At 37.5% G+C, this 22,025-nt stretch overlaps 1 protein-coding gene and 1 non-coding gene across 4 annotated transcripts in view; one reads left to right on the top strand and one right to left on the bottom strand.

Moving 5' to 3' along the window:
- Positions 1 to 22,025, top strand: part of Cwc27 (CWC27 spliceosome associated cyclophilin) — a 172,497-nt gene that overhangs the window by 30,365 nt on the left and 120,107 nt on the right. The window contains exon 11 of one of the 3 annotated variants that reach the window (XM_021180317.2): positions 20,070 to 20,306. The exons of the other annotated variants lie outside the window; for them this stretch is intronic. Coding sequence (XP_021035976.2) covers positions 20,070 to 20,280 — 211 coding nt within the window. The 3' untranslated portion in view covers positions 20,281 to 20,306. Of the gene's footprint in view, positions 1 to 20,069; positions 20,307 to 22,025 lie in introns of those variants that run through there. 3 annotated transcript variants of the gene reach the window in all.
- On the bottom strand, positions 20,504 to 20,637 carry LOC115029206. Its single transcript, XR_003834758.1, has one exon. It is a non-coding gene; the product is annotated as a small nucleolar RNA SNORA70 (small nucleolar RNA).

Here is a 22,025-nt window from a genome sequence, read left to right as displayed (position 1 = left end):
TACTATTGGTTGTAATGTAAACCATATCATACTTTAATATTTCTGGCAAGTTTCCTTTTTCATTCTGTTTGGGTCTTTATTGCAGGAATTTTGGATATTCTCAATAAAACTGTTCCTTGAGCTGTTTGAAATAATATACTACTTTAAAAAGTGCCAGGTCAGTTCACTGAGAACTGGTTAGTCCATATTCAATGGGTCACCTTCAAACCACACCCTACCCCTTATACTTAATCCAAGCAAATGCTGCAGAAATGTGACAACTTTACTGTCTTTACAATTACTTTCCATATGACAGACAGGAAGCTGTGAAATGCACATTGTGGGAAGAGTATCCTGTCCAAACAGACAAGAGCCATTTGCATGTCTTTAGAATATATTTATTCGTATTACCCATGAGAGTTGCAGTCTATTGATCTTGTACCATCTGTTGTTTATGGGGAATAGACTTGTATATCTGAAATGTATTATTGAAATTTTACGGGAAAACATTCTTTAAGTCATTCAGCATTTAATGAAGTATTCTACCCAGGAATATGTGTTTCCACTGAAGAAGATTCAAACACTGGTTGCTTTCTTGTCATCCCTAACTGCTCATTGTGAATCCACCTGTTGATTAAACATGCAAGTGCATTTAAAGTAAGGAGGATGAGAAGGGCCACCAGCAAGTCAAATGTCTTTGTTTTGTACAAAGCATGTCACATTGTACAAGGGCCTGAGGAAAATTATACCTTGTGATTCTGTCTAGGCCTGTCTTCTCTCCATCAACACCTAACTCTTGAGATTTTTACCACCCTTCAGGTATCTCTTGGATTTTGCATGTTCTATGAGTATATTTGTAGTTTCTGTAGCCAATGAGTTGTTTTGGTTTCCCACACTTACTGTGCCTTTCCAGTATGGCTAGGCACTTTGCCAAGTATTTTTTCTCCACAGCAAACCTACAAGGTATATACAAAGATACAAGATATACTTTGTAGTATTTTCCTTGTTTTTACAAATGAAACAAAGAATCCCAAAACACTAGAGTTCTAAAAGGTAAAGTGCCTTGACTTTTGTTCATGGCAATCTAGCAGCAAAGCCAGAGCCCAGGCTGTAATGATCTGCTCCACCTCTCCAGAGCCTAGAGAGTAGGACTCAGCCACATGTGTCCAGCTAAAGACAGCCTGGCATGGCATTTTTTTTCTAGTAGAGAGCATCAGGTTCAGTCAAAAACCCATTTCTAGAAATAAGATGGAGAAGTGATTGAGGACATTGGCACATTAACCTCTGGCCACCTACACAGGCCAACACACTCAAATACAACACAGGCATACACACACACACACACACACACAAATGCATGTAACGTGAGGAGAGTGGGGGGAGACATGGAAATGAATAAATAATTTAGATAATCTCCTCAGATAAATAAATGTTTGTATGCATAAATATATATACAGAGAAAATTTTCAGTAGCTTGAAACAAACAGCTATCTTGCTCTGGGTCAGCTCCATATTGGCTTTATCTGGGACCTGGAATGCACCTTCCTCAGAGATAACTTAACATGGCAGAGGAGAGTGATGATAGACTCATCTAGATTGCAAGGTTTCTGCCTTGAGGTGGCCATCTCGTCCCATGTATTACTTGATCATCTCAGTGGCTAGAGCAGGAGCTGTAGTTAAGCTTGGTGGCCTTTGAGTGAAATGTAGAAGTTTCACAGGCAGGAATAGGAAATGGCTGGAATAGCAATGGAATCAACTACAGGCTGCTTTGATGAGAATTGCCAGGGATACTGTGATTATGCAATAAATTTGATCATTGTCTTTCTGCCTTCCACCTTTGTCTTACTCTAGAGCAAAGAGACGTAACAAAAGACTATATAGCCATCATTAGCAAAATCTGGAAAGGGATATCAATTTCTAGTTACGGAAGACTTTCCAAAGCCAGTTCTACACTTCACTTTCCTTTCAGTCTTTATGTAGGAGGTAGGGAAGGTGATGCTGAATGTCTTCCATAGCTTCCAGAAATGCTGGAGAAACCACAGAACATTAAATGATAACTTCCTCATGAGATATCTTAAGGATCATTTCCTTGTAAGGAAATGAGTTCAAACAAAGGAGTTCTATATGAAGGAACAGGGTTGTTACACAGAATCCTGATGAAAATATTGCTATGGCTCTTCATGAGAAGCAGGGGCAGAAAGTCTATCTTCTCTTCCTCTGTAGTGCTAGACCCTGTTGTTCTCTGTTATTTTTGTTCTCTTATGTAAATCTGTTTCTCCATAGGACAGTAGTTGGACCCCCTATTGAACATCAGCTCTTCAGAGAAAAACTGTCTTGATTTTTGTCCCAAATATGATCACCTACGTGACAGAATCTTTTTTTTTTTTTTTTTTTTTTTTTTTTTGGTTTTTCGAGACAGGGTTTCTCTGTGTAGCCCTGGCTGTCCTGGCACTCACTTTGTAGACCAGGCTGGCCTCGAACTCAGAAATCCGCTTGCCTCTGCCTCCCGAGTGCTGGGATTAAAGGCGTGCGCCACCACGCCCGGCTCACGTGACAGAATCTTATTGGCCAGGCTTTGGTCTGATGTTCACTTATGATGGCATTGATACTAGAGAAGGAGGAAGGTTCCATGCAATTTGTGGGTATATCCAGGTCAGCTAGCCCATTATCTGTCCTCCCCTTTACTTAGTATAAGGATTCCAGTGTTAAGCTGAACTCATATAAAAGACAGTTACCATTCTCCTTTGTAGCTGCGAGTGGCTATATTAACCAGATTCTGATTAATGAGGTAAGGGAGAAGTATGTCAGACTGTGGAACAATTTAACAATGAATTTTATTAGGCCAGGAGTAGACTAATATTTAGTAGTGGTAGTGGTTGTGGTAGTAGTCTTAGCCGTAGTCATAGTAATAGTAATGTTTTACTAGGCTTAGTGGTTAAGAGCACTTGCTGTTCTTGCAGAGGACCTGTGTTTGCTTCCCAGCACCCACATGGCAGCTCATATCCATCTGTAACCCCAGTTCCAGAGGATCTAATGCCATCTTTTGATTTCAGCAAACAGTAGGCATTTATATGGTACACATGTGTACATAGAAGCAAACACTTATATACATAAAATAAAAAATAATTTCTTTTAAAAATCATTTTATTAATTCTTTGAGAATTTCATATATGTATGTATACAGTGTATTTTGATCATATACAGCCCCTATTTCTATACTTAAATGCCCTCTAGACTCCACCTTCCATACCCACACCTCATCTCTGCCAACATAACAGCTTCCATGTTAATGTTTTCTTTCTCTATTTTTTTTTTTTTTACATCCCACTGAGTCCAGTTTAGTGCTGCTCAAGTATATACATGGGTATGGGCCTGTCTACTGGCATATGAGGAATCTACCAGTGGCCATATCCCCAAAAGAAAAATTGCCTTCTTCCTCCCAGAAGCCATCAAATGCAAATAGCGGGGCCTTATGAACCCCTTCTTATCCATACTGGAATTTTTACTGGCTTGATCTTATGCAGGTGGACACAGCTGGTGATAGACAACCTTGCCATGTCCAGAAGACAGCATCTCATAGCACTCTTACATTCTTTTTTGTTTCATGATACAAATGATAAACTATATTTATACATAAGTAAGTATCAATAGTTATCACAAATCCATAACCAACCACCAACCTTGGGCCTGAGAAACATCTGGACAACTCTCTTCAGAATGCTCATCAAGAAGAACATGGCAGCATGTGTGCAACACTCATGGCAGTGGTTAGTGGCCTTATGATCAGGGTAGCAGGTAATGGATGTGCTATGGATGGCCTGTGGAAGGAAGGAGCCTAGTGGCCATTGGGGTGAGGCCTCAGTTAGAAGGACTCTTGTCTTCTACAGCAGAATCACTCATCCAACTCTTGCATTCTTTCTGCTTTCTCTTCCACAATGTTTCTTGAGCTTGGGGAGTGGGTTGACATGAATATTCCATATGGGGCTGAGTATTCAGTGTTTTATTCTTAGAACTTTGATCAGTTACAATTTTCTATGTTAACCTCTGCTGACTGCATAAAGACCTTTATCTAGATCAAATTTCAGAGCAGCATATATCTACAGGCAGATAAACAGAATAATTAAAAAGTCAGTTTGACAACATGAACATTTTTAGCAAAATAACAATAGGTTCCTGCTCAATGTCTATGATTTCACCAGCCATGGATTTTTGACCATGATTGTAATACCAGTTAGAAATTTTCTCATTTGTAACGGGCTTCAAATCCTATCAAAGGCCATTAGTTACCCCTAAAACAGTCATGTCAGTATTGCACTGGCAGGCACATCTTGCCTGGCAAATCACTGCTGTAGCATGAAGGATCCAGACCATTGATACCTTTTCTCCCTGGGGGCCTGCATAGCACTTTCTGGCACTATGAAAGCTAGCCAGTAAGGAGAAAGTTTCTCGGTTCAAGATTAATTGCTTTATATTGTGCTACCAAAATGTATGATGTCTTCAGCAGTAGGCTCTTAGCATGTTGTTATGAATAGGCAACCAAAAACAATGACAGTGGTTCATGTTGTTGTAGAGACCTGTGGGGCCTTTTTGACTAATAACTTGAAGGGAACTAATTCATGCCTGGCACTGAGTTTTTTCATTTAATAACCCTTGTCTTCTAGGAACACCATTGTCCATCCATGAAAGTTACTTCCATTCAAGCTCTTTTTTTTTATTTTTTAAGTAGATTTTGCCATTAGCTTTCAAAGTAGTGGGACTTCGTAAGAATTATTAATACATCCTTAGTTTTTGCCACATCATATCTCAGCCCTCCCCTGCCCCACCCCCATCTTCACATAAACGTTTAGCCTGCCACACTTGTTTCATGTCCCACGTGTTCTAAGGTTCCCTCTGATTACATTTTTCATTGAGTTGCAGTGTGTTTCTATAAGGCCTTTTCATCGACCTTGAACAGTTTTTATGTTTTAAAAAAGAAAGAAGAGGCTATTTCTTTTTGATTCCTTCTTCTTTGTGCTGGTCTGGTACACTGATTTGTTGGCTGGAGAAAGGACCTGGACCCTTAAGATATTAGGAACTATAGTTCCAACTTGAATTTCCCACCTATGAACTTTTTTGACATGAGCTAAAATATTGGATTATATCAACCATATTCTTGGGGTTTCTGTTCCATGAAGCAGAAACTGATAGGATGTGATGCAGTAAGACTGCTTCCTTACTATGGTAAGGAAGATCCTCCAGGGTAGGAATGGGGGCCAGGAGGAGATGGTACTTGCTTTTTATTGGTGAATAACTGCTTCATTATTTCTGATAGCTGCCTTAGTTGACTTTCTTAGTTTTCCTATAAGATAATCATTATATTTACACCATTCAACATATTTTTGACCTACTTTTAGATGATAATCTTGTTAATTCATTAAGAAAACAGAAGTTGGGAGGGAAGATTTGTTCACTTTCCCTACCATCAACTCTATCATTCTACATCTGAATCCATAATCTTCTAGGAAAGGCCTTGCTCATGTTTGGGTCTCTGGTGCCTTTCATTGCTCCATGAGCCCCTGCAGACTGTTAACCACCTTTTGTACCAGGTATATTGGCTTCCTTGAATTGCCCCAGATACATGTGTTTGTGGATACATTCCACTTCTGGGCCTTACTTAGTACTTAGCTTCTTTTCACCCAGTTTCTTACTCAAGTGACTTGGGAGAGGCCTTTTCTCAGGCTGTTCTTTTAAAATGAATGCCTCATCCCTGTGAGGAGTACACTTCTGATAGCCTTGGGAAAATGTATCAAATATGTTTGATTTTTTTTATCAACTATGTATGTTAGGACCCACTCTCCTTAGAACAGACAAGCCCCACTCAGTAGTTCTAGTGTATTTAGGAATTTGCTTTTTAAAGTTAGAAACAATGGCTCATACCTGCAATCCTAGCATTTGGATGGCTGAGGCAAGAGGGTTACAAGTTTAAAGTCATCATGTCCTATGAAGTAAGATATTGTCTCTAAGCAAATAAGCAAAGGAAAAAATATCAATTTTTAAAGCTTAAGAACCACTAATTTAGTATTTCATTAATATGACTCATCTGAATGAATAGATTTTATTTGACTGAGTCATTGCCTTCACTTAGGTTACCATTTTCAAAGCAAATACAGTATAAACTATTAATTGTTAGGGTTCAAAAATAACTGAAAGAAGACCCCTCACTGAAGTAGTTTGCAAGAACAAAAAGCATTGATTCTGAAGAAACAACCAGCATGCTAGGTAGGGTTAGTTACCGCCACTTCAGAATGATGACACAGACAAAGCCATTCAAGCCCCTTTTATTACAGAACTGTTTAATTGCTTCTGGGATAACAACAGGCTTCTAAGTCCTAGAGCACATTCCAAGGGATTATAAAAACCATTAACTGAAGGTCATAAAGAAGGAGCTAAAAGATAAATGCCACAGGTACAAGGACAGAAGATAAAATATTGACTGAATTCATCTATACAAAACTTCAAGGACAACTTAGTTATGTTTTTTAACTCTCCATGAACCTGTAAACTTGTAGCAAATGAATGTTTAGCCAGGTAATTACTTCTAGTAGATTTTGTATGTAGACATTCTCTGTTATAAACCTCTTATTCAGTTTATGTTCTTAATTTATGTGCAAACTCATAGTGAACTTTTTACCATGTGATCACACACTCTGAAAGTTGTATAAGTGCTGAGAACAAAGAGCAGAGACAGGCCTTCCTCCCCTTTTTTTCCCTAGACTTCAACTTAGAGCCATGTGAAGGCTACAGAGGCTTCTTTACCTAGCCTCCCACTGTTTTACTATGAGGTGCTAAACTGGTGACTGCAGCTTCTCACCTCAGAGCAACCCAGGCAGGCAGATCAGCTGAGGAAGCAAAGTACACTTAGGATGGGTAGCTGTATTAGTTAGGGTTTTACTGCTGTGAACAGACACTATGACCAAGGCAAGTCTTATAAAAAAAAAAAACAACATTTAATTGGGGCTGGCTTACAGGTTCAGAGGTTCAGTCCATTATCATCAAGGTGGGAGCATGGCAGTATCCAGGCAAGCATGGCGCAGGAGGAGCTGAGAGTTCTATGTCTTCATCCAAAGGCTGCTAGTGGAAGACTGACTTCCAGGCAACTAGGGTGAGGATCTTATACCCACACCCACAGTGACACACCCATTCCAACTAGGTCACACCTATTCCAACAAGGCCACACCTTCAGATGGTGCCACTCCCTGGTCCAAGGATATACAAACCATCACATTAGCTAATGGTTTATGACCTAGTTTCTGAAAGGAGACAAAATGGGATAAAAAGGATCCTTCATAATAATGACCAGCTCTGAAGAAAACCTTCATAGAATTCTCTAGTGTGATCTCATCATTTGCTGTCTTTGATGTGTTAGAATTACTGTTCTTCCAAAACCCTGGCTACCACTACTTGGATGAAAGTAAACTTCTGCCTCAGTCCTTTCATTGTATGTGTGCAAGTATGTTGATATAAAAGCTATTTACCATTACATGTACCTATGTAAGGTTTAAACCTTAAGTAAGATTTTGAAGCATATTAGTAGGTTCCCAGATTTTTAAAGGTTAATTTTGTAAATGATTGTTTTCTACTTGATGTTTCTTAAAGCTCTGCAATTCATTTTCCTGTTTTAACTTCCTGTCTGTGTAGTTAACTTTAAAATATGTAGTATTGACTTAGCTGCTTTTCATGAATTACCTTGTTCAAACAATCTCAAGATGTAATTGACAGGCTTCTGTTCTGACTGAAAAATTCTTTTTTCCTAACTGAAGGCAACCATTAACTTGTTTAAAATTTTCTTTTTGTGTTTCTCTATTTGCTTTAGAAATTCATTAGGTTAATAATACATATGTATTCAACAGATGATAGGAAGTTAGACTTATTTTTTGCTGTGCATTTGTTTTTCCTGGTTCTATACACAGTAACCAGTTTTCCTAATTTTGAACATTATGCTATATCTTCCCATTTCCTTTCTTCACGTTGTGTTCAGTTTTTAGTTCTATTAATCATTACAGATTATTACAAGTTTCCCAGATATGCTTATTTGTTCAAAGTATTTACAGTTACTTGAAATATCTTATAAACCAGCTTTGTGCAAGGCTTCAGCATGTTTAGTCACATACTGTGTTGGCCTGACACAAGATTGAAGCGATAGAAGTCCTTTTATTTTTTTATCCTGTGGGAGTTTGGTCTGGTTTAGTTTTAAGTGAAGTTTGTATGTACTTGCCTTGTTACCTACAGAAATGTCAGTAGCAGATCTGTGAAATTATATTTACTGTGATGTAAGGTGGGGCTTCCATCTCCATACTAGAGAATGGCCTAGGGTTTGAAGACTAAGAAAACATTTCATGCATCAGCCTTACTTACTTGGTCTTATCTTCATTGTTATATTCATAGGTAGAGTTTATCAATGTTCCAGTGAAATTTTAAAAGTAATGTTTCTTTCCTTTCTTTCTTTCCTTTTTTGTTTGGTTGTTTGCCTGTGCTATATATTATGATAAGACTTTTGGAATAGAATATGCTTCCATTTTACCAGATGGATAAAGGTCTTTACTCAGTGTTTTCAGTAGCTAATTAGTAATGAAAATATGCTTGTTGCTTAACTATTCTGTATTATTGGAAGCACAGGTGAATATGGTAAATAGGTTAAAGGCAGCGTGGGATGCTGATTATTCAGTCTTTTCTAGTAGTGTAACTCAGGGATTGATAGAAGACACTGGCCTCCTGAAGAGACCAAGAGAAAATGTCCCTCTTTTGCCTCCTTAGTTTTATTTCTATGGTGTACTAGTTGACTATAACAGTTATCAGTGGGGCCAAATAACAAAACATCTACTAAAGTCCTTTCTGTATGGTGTAGAGGAAACCTAGGACACGAGCCTGCAGAAGTATAACACAGCCTAAGGGTAGCTAAGCTATTCAGCATGTACATATGGCTCTAATAGGAAATGATATTTAAATGACATAAATTCACGGGATGCAGGTCATTCCAAATCTCTTGCTAAACTACTAAGTTAGGAGTACTGGCACCTGCATATACTAGCTGCTCTTGAGGCCAAGGCATGAGTATCCCAAGTCCAGCCTGTCTGGGCTGCAGAGTGGTTTCATGGCCAACCTGGGGCCACCAGTGAACTCTTGTCCCCCAAAGAGTTTTTTGAATGGGCTGAGAATGTAGCTCCATGAGAGAACACTTACATTGTGCCCTGGATTCCATCTGCACACTGCAAAAGAAATAAAACTCATTAAGGGTTTTTTCAGAAACAGTGTTTAAAAAAACAGTTGTTTTTTTTTTAAAATAAAAGCAACATAAAGGGCATATTTGCATTTGAAAAATTGCTTTTTTCAAAACAAAAGCTTTAACTAATATTCTAGGATGTTGGATAATTTATAGTGTGTAGATCTTTACTGACAGTGCTGTAGATTAGTGTAAGTAGACAGTACTGGAGGCTTTACTTGTCCTTTTGTAAAGGTGGAAAATTTTTATTTTCCTGACAGAGTGGTTTCTGGGCCTCCAACATAGCACTTCCTGCTCAATGGCAATCCATCTGATTTTCAGCATGCTTTACTGATTGCTGCATTTCCATCTGGTTAGAGATGGGATTCTTTTGTATAGTATTACACCTGAACTAGAGGAGCTTAAGTACCATGTTATATTTCACCTGGATATAGTTTTTACCAGGTGGGATGTTGGAATTGGGTATGTAGGATGCAGATAATAAGTGCAAGGGCATAGGTGAAAATTTGATGCCATGGTAGCTGAAGAACTTTAGAAAGTGTTAGAGAAGTATAGTAGTGCAGGTCATGATGGGCCTGCCTTCAATTCTATGCTTGGAACCCGAGCTCTGTCCTTTAGATGGCAGAGAACTTCAAGATTAAATTGAAAATTGATACAATTAAGTTTCTTTTTTAGAAAGATCCCTTGTAATGATAGGAGGGAGCTGAGAGGCTAAGGTGACATGTATGTCATGTCATGTTCATTCATCATGTTTGATGAAAACCTGTGCTAAGGCAGCACCTTGTTGCCATGTACTTTACATTTAACATGCTCCCCTCCCCCCCACACTGTCATGTGGTAGATACAAAGATACTACCCTCGAGCACAAAAAAGTGCCCAGCTGAACCTAAGAGATAGCCATCTGAGCACAGTGAACTCTGGGTGAAACAGGACTTCAGAGCCCAGTAGCTTCATGTGGGAGGGTGAGATTAATTTTAATTTTATAGATCAGGCAGTCTGCATGATTAATCCTGGCCCTTGAAGAAGATGTAAGGTTTGAATAAAAGGAAGTGGGTGGGAAAGGAAATTTTTTAACAGAGGAAACCAAGGAAAGTACAGAGTGTTCTTGAGGAGTAATCTGCTGTGACTCACAGAGTGCATGCAGTTGGAGATGAGGCTGGCAAGGTAGACTGCGACTAGGTCCCAGGGGGAATCTTAGGGTAGTCAAGTAGAAATATAACTTACTTAACTTCATTTCTATATTCATCAACGATACTAGAAGAAATGTAGATCAAACTTCAAATTGAATAAATAAATTTGAAACATTCAAAGTTGGAAGAATATTGGATTTTTGAGTAGGAGTAATATAAATAGGAAAGTTTGATTAAAATTACTATATTGTGCTACTTTTTACTTCTATCATTTGAAACTCAGTAGCAGAGCACATTAGTGAATGGGGTAGTGTGGCCTCAAGGGCAAGTATAAATCTAATGGAACACATATTTCTTTCTAGTTCTATCTTAAATATCAGTGAGATATTCAGTTTAGGAGCAACTGTGATCCTGTGAAGATCCCAGGGCTGTTAACTGTAAATAAAATCAGAGTAAATCAGTATTTTTTTAGATTATGTCTTTATCTTTAGGTAAGATTAGTTTCTTCTCTTCTTGCCTTAGTAGGGTTTTAGTTTTAGTCAAATAAAAAATACATATAAAACTACTTTGAAAACCTGATGGCACTGATGACTTGTGTTGATAAATTTAGATGGCCTTTGATTCCCTGTAGTCCAGTTCTCTCAGTTATAATTACAGACAGATCACTGAATGGTATTGAAGGCACTGTATATACTAGAAGTATACAGTACCAAGGGTGTTAAAGAGATGGGCCCAGGTCCTAGAGTGAAGAGACAAGTTGAGCCTGTGCACTGGATTAATGGCCACTGTTCCTCGGAACCATTCTGTGGTCCCACCTCACACATCTCTCGGCCCCAGAGAGCAAAGTTGTGTCAGATGCACTTACAGATTAAGTCATACACATGAATATCATTAAAAAAGCACCAGATGGTATAGACTCAAGTTTTTTAAATTCATAGGAAATCTCAAGGAAGTTTCAGGCTAGGTGAGGTTTATTTTCCTGAAGGGATATTTAAGCAGTCAGAACCCAGACTGGAATATGTAGAAAATTTTGTTCGAAAAAAGAAGGAAAGCCCTCTTATTTGAAAATGGGATTGCTAGAATATGACATTTTGCTTGAATCAGTATTTACTATTTTTATTTCACTTGTTTAATTTTGAATTTATATAAAATAAAATATTATTCTTAAGGACATCTTATTTATAATAAAATTTTTATTACAACTTCATGAAACTAAAATAGCTCATGTTTAAACATGATTATGGCCATGTTCACTCAAGGAAACAAATTTAAAAGATAACATTCTAGCTTTAACTAGCTAGTATGTGCAACTGTTTTATTTGAGAGAGATGAATGTCCTTGTTTAGAATTGGGTGACATTCATTGCTTTGGAAAATCCTCCACTTTTTAAAAGATCGATGTGTTTTTAAACATAACACTGACAGACACATTTCAAGTCTTTCTAAGGAAAATAAATAGAAAATGTCATTTTTTAAAAAATGAAATTTTAGCAATAAAGTTGTCCTATTCTACTCTTGTGATTTTGCTAGAATATTTACACATTTTTGAAGTTTGATGTGCCAAGAGTTTTAAGAAAGTGGTTTAAATTTTTTCTCCATATGATTATTTTTATGGACAATATTACTTGATATTTGGCATTGACAAAATGATAAGTGATTAATAAAGCAAATACTTGGGTGGTAGTAGATTGGGAATTGGGATTTTAACTTGGTATGTGATGACTGAAATCAAACTGGGACCTGCCTCTCAGAACTTTGGCTCTGAGAGAGCCAGGAAGAATGGATGTCTCATTTCTTATCTTTACCTGCAGAAGGGAGTTTGTTTTGTTCTGTTTTGGTTTATTTTTATTTTATTAGTAAGTATTTTAGTGGAGGTGGAGGTTTTGATTGACAAAGGGGTGCTTTATATATTAGCCTATTTATGAACTTAAATAAATATATATATGGTTATATAACTATATTATTATGGGCTGGAGAGAGAGCCCACTGGTTTTTTTCTTTGTCACCCCACCCCTCTCTCTGCTCTTAAGTAGTCTTTCTTTCTTGTGCTGTTCTCATGTGAGTTGGGCATATCCTATCTTTGAGTCATTCTAGTCATTATGTGAGATCTTTCTCTGATTCATCACTTTGTGTGCCTCTCAGTTACATTTTCACTCTCAAACATGGCTGGTTCCTTTTACAAACTAACCTTACCTTTATTGTTAGGGTTTAAAGGTATGTACTAAGGGCATGTGAGATCATATAAACTTAGAAGATCTTTGAATGCGATCTCTTGCCAGAGCAGCCATGTTGCTGGATTAAAATCCCTCTACAGCCCAGGCTGTCCAGTTGCCTCCTGTCCCTAGTGTTAGCTGTGTATATGTACTTATTGTCCTGTGCTATCAATAATTCCTTTACTATGAATTAAGTAGAAAAGTTAAAATATATATTAAGTACTTTTGAAATAACAATAATAAAACTCCATTATAGATCTTTATCTAAATAGCATTCATTTCAGACCAAAAAAAAGAAAAAAAAAAATTCCCAACAGAAAACATTTAGAAGAATTGTAGTACTTTTACATTTTTGCCAGACTCCTTAATTACTGGCTTAAAAGAAGACAGATGGAATCCCAATTCTGCCTTTTCATTCAATCTATTGTATGTGCTGAGTTGTTTTTAACTTGTAGGAGGAAAATCTGGCTTCAAAACAATACCTAATTTGAGGAAGGAAGGGCATTTTAGCATCCTTTTCAGATAATTGTGGTAATTATCCTTTGATGCCGTACCAAAATCCAACAGGTAATAATTTTTTGTGCTATGGGTAATGTGAAATCTAAAACCAAATCAATAAACTCTTCATAATGTGTTTTCCATTAAAACTCATTGTTTTTCTTACACTTTGAATGAATCATTTGTCCATTTGTGACTTCATAACATTCTGCATTGGTCATTTGGAAAGTATTGATTCATCAGGTTACACTTATCTTCCAAGCATTGATACAGTTTGTTATACAAAAATCACATTTACACAGAATCACCAGTCATCTCCAGAGAAGTCTTTCAGTGTTTGGTCAGTTTCATAGCAGGGTTTCCCTTTTTTAATGCTAATTTTCTATCAAGAACTCATATTATCATTGCTAACAAAATTTTCTAGTCTTCCTTGAGATAAGAAACTCATTTTGTTGCCTAGTCAGAATTATCAAAAATTCAGAACTTGTGAGTTGTTCTTTCAAATGTCAGGTGTATACATGTAAAGACTCTTACCATTTTAGCTCGCAATTGAAATAATTGCAGAAGTGTTTTTCCTCAACCATCATGCTTTTGCATTCAGGATGCGTGGGATCTCCCAAAGAATCTTATGGTAAAAGTTGAGTTTTCAAAAGTTAAAATAACTTTACTGTTTTCATTAGGATATGTCTTAGCTGAAACACACCTCTAGTTGTAATCACTGCTGAGTGCCTGACAAGATGCAGAGACCAAAGGCCTTTACCATATGGTTTGCTGTCACTGGCTGAGTACATAGGACAGTTCAGGGGTTTATCTACTGTTGGTGTTATACCAGCCCTGCAAATGTCAAAACAGCGAGAAGGTAAATCAGGGCATAATGTTATTACCATAATTGTTTGATCTTGTGGATTCTTTTGAAATAATTTTGAGCTTTCATGGAGTCAATGAACTGTACTTCTTAACTGCTTCTCTATGGATTATGAATGTAGAATACAGACCCTAGATCAAAGAAATCTGGCTTAAGCTAGCTCTGAATCTTAGAGATTTAGAAGTAGGTCTCTAAAAGGTTTAGAAGTAGGTCTCTAAAAAGGGTTTCTCATTTTTAAAGTGACTTACAATAGAATTAAATAATAAGATTTGTCTGCAACAACTGGATACCATGGTCCATGTCTATGGTCTCGTCTTTTCTAAAGTCTGAGAAAGGTGGAAAATTTTAGACCAAGAGTTTGGTGCATAGTAAAACCCTTTTCTTTTAAATTAAAGAAGGAGAAAGAACATTGAAAAGGAAGACTAAAGAAATTATGATGGTTAATCTTGACAGCTTGATTTGATTGACAGATCTTTGGGGATAAGTAAAATATATAGCTGAGTACCTCGGTGGGAGCATTGTCTGAGACCCTTACCTAATGAATGCTTCAGCATACTGATTAATTTTGGTTCTTTTTTGAAACATGTTCTCATATATCCCAGGCTAGCCTCAAGTTCACTCTGTGGTATGGGATACCTTGAACCCATAATCTTTCTGCTACCTCCTAAATGCAGAATTATAGGTGTGACTCATCATGGCCAGCCCTGGATTAAAACTTCCCATAGAATGTATGAGTTAATGAGACTATGGAAGGTAGTTTGTTTAGAGAAAGTAGCTCACAGAGGGCATGTCCTTGGGGGCTGTCTCTTCCCCTGGCTCCTCCTTCCAAATTTTGTCATTACAGAGTTCCTGCCATAGTGGACTGAAGTCACTGAAATCCTAGATAAAATATCTCTTTTCTTCCTTAAGTCTTATCTATCAGGTGCATGTTCACAGCAATGATAAAATTTATCAACATAGAAACTCAACAAACAAGTGCAGTGGAAAGATCTAATTGAACTTGGAGTCAAGGCAGGAAAAAGTTGTAAAAGGATTGTTATGGCGGTAAATGAGTTAATGTATAAAAAGCTCCTACCCACAGCTTTTATGTATATTCTATAGTAAACTATTAATGCTTTTGGTTACACACATACATAACTATTTGTGTAAGCTTCTAATTTTGAATATTTGAAAACTAAAGCTTTCAAATCAGATCATACTTAAATAGAACAGTGTGATAACACCTATTTTAATTTGGAGGTACTAAGATTTCTCCTTATATCTATCTTACATAGACTACTTCAGATAACAGAAGGCACACCTGAATTGCTTCGACAGAGGAGTCAGAGTCATCATCTCCTCTATAACTGGACCTTTGTAGTCATTCTTCCTACAGCTTAAAGGCCCTTAAAAGCCAAATGTAGTGTGATGTGGGAAGAGTTAGTTTATTTTGTATTTCAGTGATCCTTGATGGCACAACTTGGCTACTCCTCAGTTACCTATTGATATTGTTGCTGTAGCCTGTACTTTTATTCCTTGTATTCTTACAAGCTGGATGCCTTTGCAAGCTGATTCCCCATGGCATGCTCAGATTGAGTTCTCATTTTCCTGTGGCTTTCATTCAGAGCTTTCTGCTCTGTGTAGTTACAGCTCAGCCAGAAAATGTAGGTGGAGAATGCTAAGCTTCTGAATATAATGGAAATGAGTGTATCCTAAGTTAAAGTCAGTATTTGCTCAGGACACACAGCTATCCATTGCTTAAACCTGTTTGCCAGGAGTTCTGATTGAAACTAAAGGTAAGGGGGACCCTAGAGGAGCCTTTGTGCTATTGGTTAGTAACACTGTATGGAATTACTCTGTCAGGACAATAAACAACAATTGCTTGAATATGTATATCACTAAACATAATGGAGAGGAAATCAGTTGTGAATTTTGAGCACACATGACTTCAGAAGTAGTTCCTTATTTTTATGAAATGATCTATCTTTAGTATCCAAGCTTTACTTAGTATTTTGAAATGTTTGTACATTTATTGATGTTTATCTGTTTGGACAGCCATATGATGAGTACAACTTTGTTTTCCGTCCTTTTTGCAGCCTAGTTGCATGTTCTGACTCCAACTTTAAGCGAGCCCTTCTACAGTGCACTGACTCTGTCTCCTACTGCTGTACCACTGTTCTTTGTCATAAATGCGCTCCTTTCCAAAACCAAGAATACTGTGATATGATCCAGTTGTTTAGGTCCACATAAGAGACTTGGAGTCATTGTGTATTTGACTTGACCTTGTGTTTAAAGGCTGGTGCAGTGGTGCCTTTAGAGAGGACCCTGAGAGTCTTCTGAGCGCTCATTCATCTCTTTCTATACTGAAGTCTGTTCATCCTTTTTTTTTTTTTTAACTAAAAAAGACTAAATTGTTTCTTTGTAGACCAAGGACACATGTGTATCTTATATGTAGGGGCCAAGGGACTTCTTTTCACGTGCTTAGCCCATGTCGTTTCTTCGAGCTTATGTGCACCTAAGCTCTTAATCCTTTCCCCTGAGCCATCTCCAAAGGTAAGGTTTGCATTTAGTGAAGCAGGAATCATCTCTAAAGACTGTCCTTGAATCCAGTTATAGAACAGGAAGAGGATTTGCAGTTCTGGGAGCTCCCTGGCTCCCAGCACCAAAGCTGAAAGTTTCTGGAGCCTGCATAGGTACTCTCTTAGTAGCATAGAGACACATCTATTTTGATCCAGATGAGCAGAGTGGAAGTGGAGAGCATTATTAAAAATTATAGGGGTGTTTTATGTATGAGTGTTAGATTTATTTGTATAGTTTTATTTATTTTACTATATATAAAGCACATTGGTGAACTATACTAAACTACCAACAATGGAATATTTCCCCCTAAACTTTTCACTGTTTTTTGATGTACTATCTTTGTATAGTACTATTTAAATATTCTAGTTGTAAATTTTAGTTTCCAAAAAATTCCTGGACAAATTACCATTTTTTTCTATTTAAAATAAAAGTCTAAACCACATTCATACAGAATTATAGACTAGGTCAAAGTTCTCCCTTCTTAAATAAATGTCCGTAAAACAGATGTAGTCCTGGCTACTCATGATGTCTCAGGCCCTCAAACTCTGTAGATTGCTGAACGTTTGGCAAAGATAATTATATACCTTGGCTCGGGGTGTGGAAACAGCAAAGGTTTTTACTTTTCATTATGTAAATTAGCAGTGGAAATAGCTGTATATTGCTCTATGATGTTATCTTACTAAATATAGATAATGTGCATTCATTTCTGTGAAAGGAAATAGTTTGCCACAACTAATGGTTAGATATTTGTTATAACAAACTATTCATTATTGGAATATCCCATATCTTTCAGTAGTTTTTTTTTCTGTAAACTTCTTTAGGGTTATAAATTGATCAACTTCTATGGCTTTATTTTATAAGCCATTTTTCTAATTTTTATGAACCCTCCTCCTCCTCCTTCTTCTCTCTTCCTCTTCCTCCCCATCCTCCTTCTCCTTCCCTCCTCCTCCTCCTCCTTTTTTTTTAAGTGTATGTATCTGTGGGTGGGTGCCTGTGGAGGTCAGAGGCTTCATATCCTCTAGAGCAAGAGTTATAAGAGGCTGTAAAGTGTGATCTGGGTGATGGGAATTTAACTCTGACCCCCAGCAAAATCACAATAATAGTACAGGGCTCTTAAACACTGAGCCATCTCTCTAGCCCCTATTTTATTCTTGAATAAAGAAAAAAGATAAAGATTTTTATGGTACTATTTATGCTGTTTTTGTGCTCATGTGTCTTTTGAACTTGTTTCTTGACATTACTGATATGGGGATAATAAAAACCAAATGAGAGTTAAAGCTTATTTGGTTAATTTTGGTGATAAAATAGACATCTCGCATAGTACAGGAAAGATATTCAGAGGTGGATGGAATGGTGTTTTAAGGAAAGCTCTCACTTGATAGCTCTTCCTGTGTAGTAGCCCAGGCTGGCCTTTTGCTCTTGGCATTACTTCTGCCTGAGTCTCTAACATTCTGGTATTAGAGGAATAAGCTACAATGCTCAGTTAAGGAAAAATCTGAAGAAGCTACAAGCTACCATGTAAGTTATACGACACACCCAGTTCTACAAATATGTGAATTTTGTATTCAAATAAGCAGATAGTTAATTAAAGCCACAAGACTGCACTGTATTTTCCTTACTACACTCATAAAGAATAGGCTTTGTATCACTTAGTGAATTTCAGCTAATAGCTTACAGGTAAGTTTATTCTACGGATGCTTTTTTCTCAAGCTTCTTGATGTAACCTGATGTTCTTTAGTGGCTCTAGGAGACAATGGAAGGGAAAAGGGAGAGGTGACTCTCAAGGCATTCGGTACAAACAGCACTGCCTGCCTGTGGTTCTGTGAGCTCTGTATCCTATTTTTAGGCCCTGCTTTACAAGTTATGTTTTTACTTTCATTCAATTGCTAATCAACAGTTTCCTCTGTGAAGATGTTTTTGCCATTCTTGGAACCAAGTAGAATTTTCCCTTTAATGATACTACTGTCTGTAGAGGTCCCAGGCCTATGACCTTTAAAAAAGAGAGAAGAAGCAAAGCATGTTCCCAATTTACTGTGTGGTCAGAGGAAGCTGGCCCAGTCACATCAAGCCGAATTTGATGTGAGTTAGTACAACCTTTGACAAAAGGTTGTGGTTCACAGCTCTGTCTGGAGGAAGACAATGCATCATATTGTGTAAGTCACCCAACAGAGGAACAGTATTGTCAGTAACATCTCTTCAGTCGTCATTCCTAAATCTGGTGATATAAAGACTGCTTCCTTTTCAGTACCTTTACATTTGTTTGCTGAAGGTGGAGCTCAGAATATATGCCCATCATGGAGAACAACGCTAAGTTTAGTGAGGCTGCTGTGATGTTTCTATTTCAGAAGACTTGTATTTATCTGAGCTACAGGACCAGTTTATATAAACGAGAAAGTAAGAGTTTCCATATACTGGGAGAGCTTTTGAAAGGATGCCCTTTATGCTTGCCACTTCATCTCCACCCAGTGTTACAAACAAACATTCATGTCTGCAGTAGGCAGGCCATTTGTGGGTGTGTGTAACTGTGCTTGAAGACATTCAATCTCAGGCCTTTTCCAGTCCCAATGAGGATGGTTCAAAAATGAGTGCTCACTCCATTGTCATTTAGCAAGTTCAGCTTTTAAGGCTTATGAATGTATTTTTTGATAATAGTAAATATAGCAGAGGGTGGGCACTTTGTATAAAATGACAATACTGTGACCACTATCAAATTTAATTGTAGTTTTGTTTCTTGAGATTAGGATTTAGAAATGATACATTCTTGAATAGCCTACTTAATTACCCTTGTTTCACGTGTGCAGGTGTAAACACACACACACATACATACACACACACACACACACACATACAGGCCAGACTCAGGTCTCTTTGCACTATGTGGATCCTGGGGATTGAGCTCAGGCTGGCTGGCTTGGAGGCGAGTGCCTTTACCTGCTGAGCCGTCTCTCCAGCCTTTTTAAATAGAATCATTTGTCTGGTGAAATATTTTAAAATGTGACTTCACTGCTTACTTTGGCTACCAAGTGTCAAATTTGATCTTCAAACTAATTAAGATTTAAATTCCTTTTAATGGATAACACAGAAAAATTATTAATGAATTTACCATACTTAATAATTAGTATTGGGGCAAAAGAGAAGGCTCAATGAGTAAAAAGCCCTTGGCAAATACATGTGAATCTCAGAGCTTGGGTAGTCAGCACCCATGAGAGTATGTGATGGGTGTAATGACTCTCCTGTCATCCCAGTACTTGGGGATCTCAAAAATGGGATCCCCAGAAGTTGGCTAGTGAGATATTGAATGAGCTCTGGGTTGATTCAAGAGCCCTGCCTCAATATATAAATTGGAAAACAATCAAGGAAGACTGTAGATGTCAACCTCCAATCTCCACACCCACATACATATACATGCACACCACATATACTGCTATTAATAGCAGAATGGTTTGTCTTTGTAGCCAAGTATTTCAGGCTAAAAAAATATACTTTGCTGTTGTAGTTTCCATTTAAAAAAGAGAACAGAAACCTCACCTGATAGCAGTCTTTCTTTTCTTTCTTTTTTTTTTTAAGCGAACTTGATGCGAGATTTATTACTGAACACGATTTGGTAGGGTATAGGAGAGAACTATTGAAGCCTTCAGGAATGCAGGGCTCTCCACTTGTCCAGAGGACCACGGTTGGGGATATATTTGACACCACAGCCATCAGGAATGAGCCGCTTCTCAGCAACCATGTCTTCAAATTCATCTGCATTAAACTTGGTGAAGCCCCACTTCTTTGAGATGTGGATCTTCTGGCGGCCAGGGGACTTGAACTTGGCTCTTCGCAGAGCCTCAATCACATGTTCCTTATTCTGCAACTTGGTTCGGATGGACATGATGACCTGGCCAATGTGAACCCTGGCCACTGTGCCCTGGGGCTTCCCAAAGGCACCACGCATCCCTGTCTGGAGCCTAGATCAGGGACAGCATTGTGATCAGAGGCTTGATTACCAACTGGCAGAAAATTGTCTCCAAGGTCCCTTGAGGCAACCCATATAGATAATAGGCTACATACACCACACCAAGGAGCTGCTGTTTGCAACCATTGCACACCAAAGTCCCCATGGGAAAAGGGGAGCAGTCTTTCTTATATACAGTTTTATCTCTTACTGTAATGTGGAATTGTGCTAAACTTCTTCCAACATATGATAGCTGGGGTACTCGTTAGCTTACAAACTATTTTCCTTTAGAATTTTTTTAAGGTTGAAAATTTAATACTATTTCACTGAGGAGGCAATTTTTTTTAATGTTTGGGGTATCATTTCTTTAAAAAATGAGCAATCCTTTAAAAATGAAATAAAATAATAGCATCAACAACAAAATTACTGATATAACAGTCTCCTTAGAGGTTTCTGGATACATTCATGTAGCTAAACAAGAGTGTCTGGGCAATTAGTATTGTTATGTGTTTGACCCATTACTCATGACTAGCAAGCTTATTCAATAAAAGTGATCAGATTGTTTTACCATCTTGTTCTAACATTGTATAGTGTTTTGGGTAGGTTATGTATAAATACGAGAATACACATTTTGAACGCCTTTAGATTTATTTTCCAATTAATCAAGATCCAGTGTGTTCTCATTACTAACATCAGGGAGAAAGAGATGAAGTCTATCTCAGCATAGTTTCTTTCAGCTTCAGTGACCTTAATACATACACTTACTTACTATACAGTGGCTAATAAATATATATAAGTAAAGCAAGGCTACTGAGTCAGGAAAGTTCATTTCCTCTATCACTGACTTTTATATTCACTGTTCCAAAAGAGTTAACGGTTTGTAGGCTCTTCCCTTTCATCACAATTCCAGAATAACTTGAACTAACAATCTGTGGATATCCTTTTAAGGGAATGTTTATAATTGTCAGGCTTTCTTAGTTCTTGAACCAAACTCAGCCTCAGCAAGAACACTTTCTTATGCAGAGGGAGAAAGCAGAATTAATCCTCAGGTACTCTTCCCTTTAACACATGATGTTGACAGCCTATTTGTTATAGGTATTAAAGCTGACCTGTATAATTCTGAGTTTTAGACTAAGCAATGAGATCTTGTGTTTTTGCATCAAAAGGAAAAAGAACTGAAACAAGATAATCTAACTGGACTAAATTTGTAAAAACAATTATGTTTGAGCTGAGAATGATTTTTGTACTCAAGTCTAAATTGATCATATTTGCCTAGGGAACGTACAAAAAGTGACAAGCCATACTATGAAAACCTGACCCCTGAGAAACCATTGTTTTGTAATATATATTTTTCCATCATATTGAATCATTTTTCAATTTTTAAATTGAATTCCCTTTGTGAATTCCTAGCCTCTGTGTCTGTCATAGAGTAGGTACTCAGGAAGTGTTTATTAATGAGAGAGAATAAGTGAAGTCCTAGTACCTTTAGAGTAGATTCACAAGGCCCTTAAGTGTGCTAGCTATTTAGATATAAAGATGAGAAATTTAAGTCCTGTTCCTTAAATATTTGTTAGGGAGAAAGAAGG

This window comes from Mus caroli, chromosome 13, assembly GCF_900094665.2.
Source record: "Mus caroli chromosome 13, CAROLI_EIJ_v1.1, whole genome shotgun sequence".
Lineage (NCBI taxonomy): Eukaryota > Metazoa > Chordata > Mammalia > Rodentia > Muridae > Mus > Mus caroli.
This window is presented reverse-complemented; position numbering and strand designations above follow the sequence as displayed.